Source organism: Bison bison, unplaced genomic scaffold, assembly GCF_000754665.1.
Source record: "Bison bison bison isolate TAMUID 2011002044 unplaced genomic scaffold, Bison_UMD1.0 scf7180017864144, whole genome shotgun sequence".
Taxonomy (NCBI): Eukaryota; Metazoa; Chordata; class Mammalia; order Artiodactyla; family Bovidae; genus Bison; species Bison bison.
The window spans coordinates 1699004-1699427 of record NW_011494716.1 but is presented as its reverse complement, the minus strand read 5'-3'; the positions used below and the strand labels follow the sequence as shown (position 1 = coordinate 1699427).

Below are 424 nucleotides of genomic sequence, written 5' to 3'. Positions count from 1 at the left end.
TGGGCTGCAGGTGGTCAGCGTCCACCGAGCGGGTTCAGTTCACCACGGCTGGTTTGAGCAGTACGGAGCCTGGCGGGATGACCACCCAGCCAGGGGCGAGCGCCTCTGGGCTGCTGGCGGCAGAGTTGACACCCGTGGACAGGTCCAGCACGGTGCCCGGCAGCAAGGGCAGGCCGTCGGGGCTCGGCCGGGAGCGGCTGCCCTCAGTCCTCTCGAGGGGGGTCTTGCGGCCTTCCGAGCTCAGGGCCCTGGCAGGCATGGCCCCACGCCCCTTCTCCCCCTCAGCCTTGCCGCCAGCGGAGCCAGCGAGGAGGGAGACCACGGGCAGGCCCAGTCCGCCGGCCCCAAAGGGCGAGGGCAGCAGCGGGTTCTTGGCCAGGTTGAGGGGCAAGACGGGGCCGGGCAGCCCAGGGCCCATGCCCCC

General features: G+C 72.6%; 1 protein-coding gene across 1 annotated transcript in view; it reads right to left on the bottom strand.

Moving 5' to 3' along the window:
- Positions 1-6: 6 nt before the first annotated feature.
- The window catches only part of GLIS2 (GLIS family zinc finger 2), a 6633-nt gene continuing 6215 nt past the window's right edge, over positions 7-424 (bottom strand). Inside the window, exon 6 of the mRNA XM_010840491.1 lies at positions 7-423. Coding sequence (XP_010838793.1) covers positions 35-423 — 389 coding nt within the window. The 3' untranslated portion in view covers positions 7-34. The remainder of the gene's footprint in view (position 424) is intronic.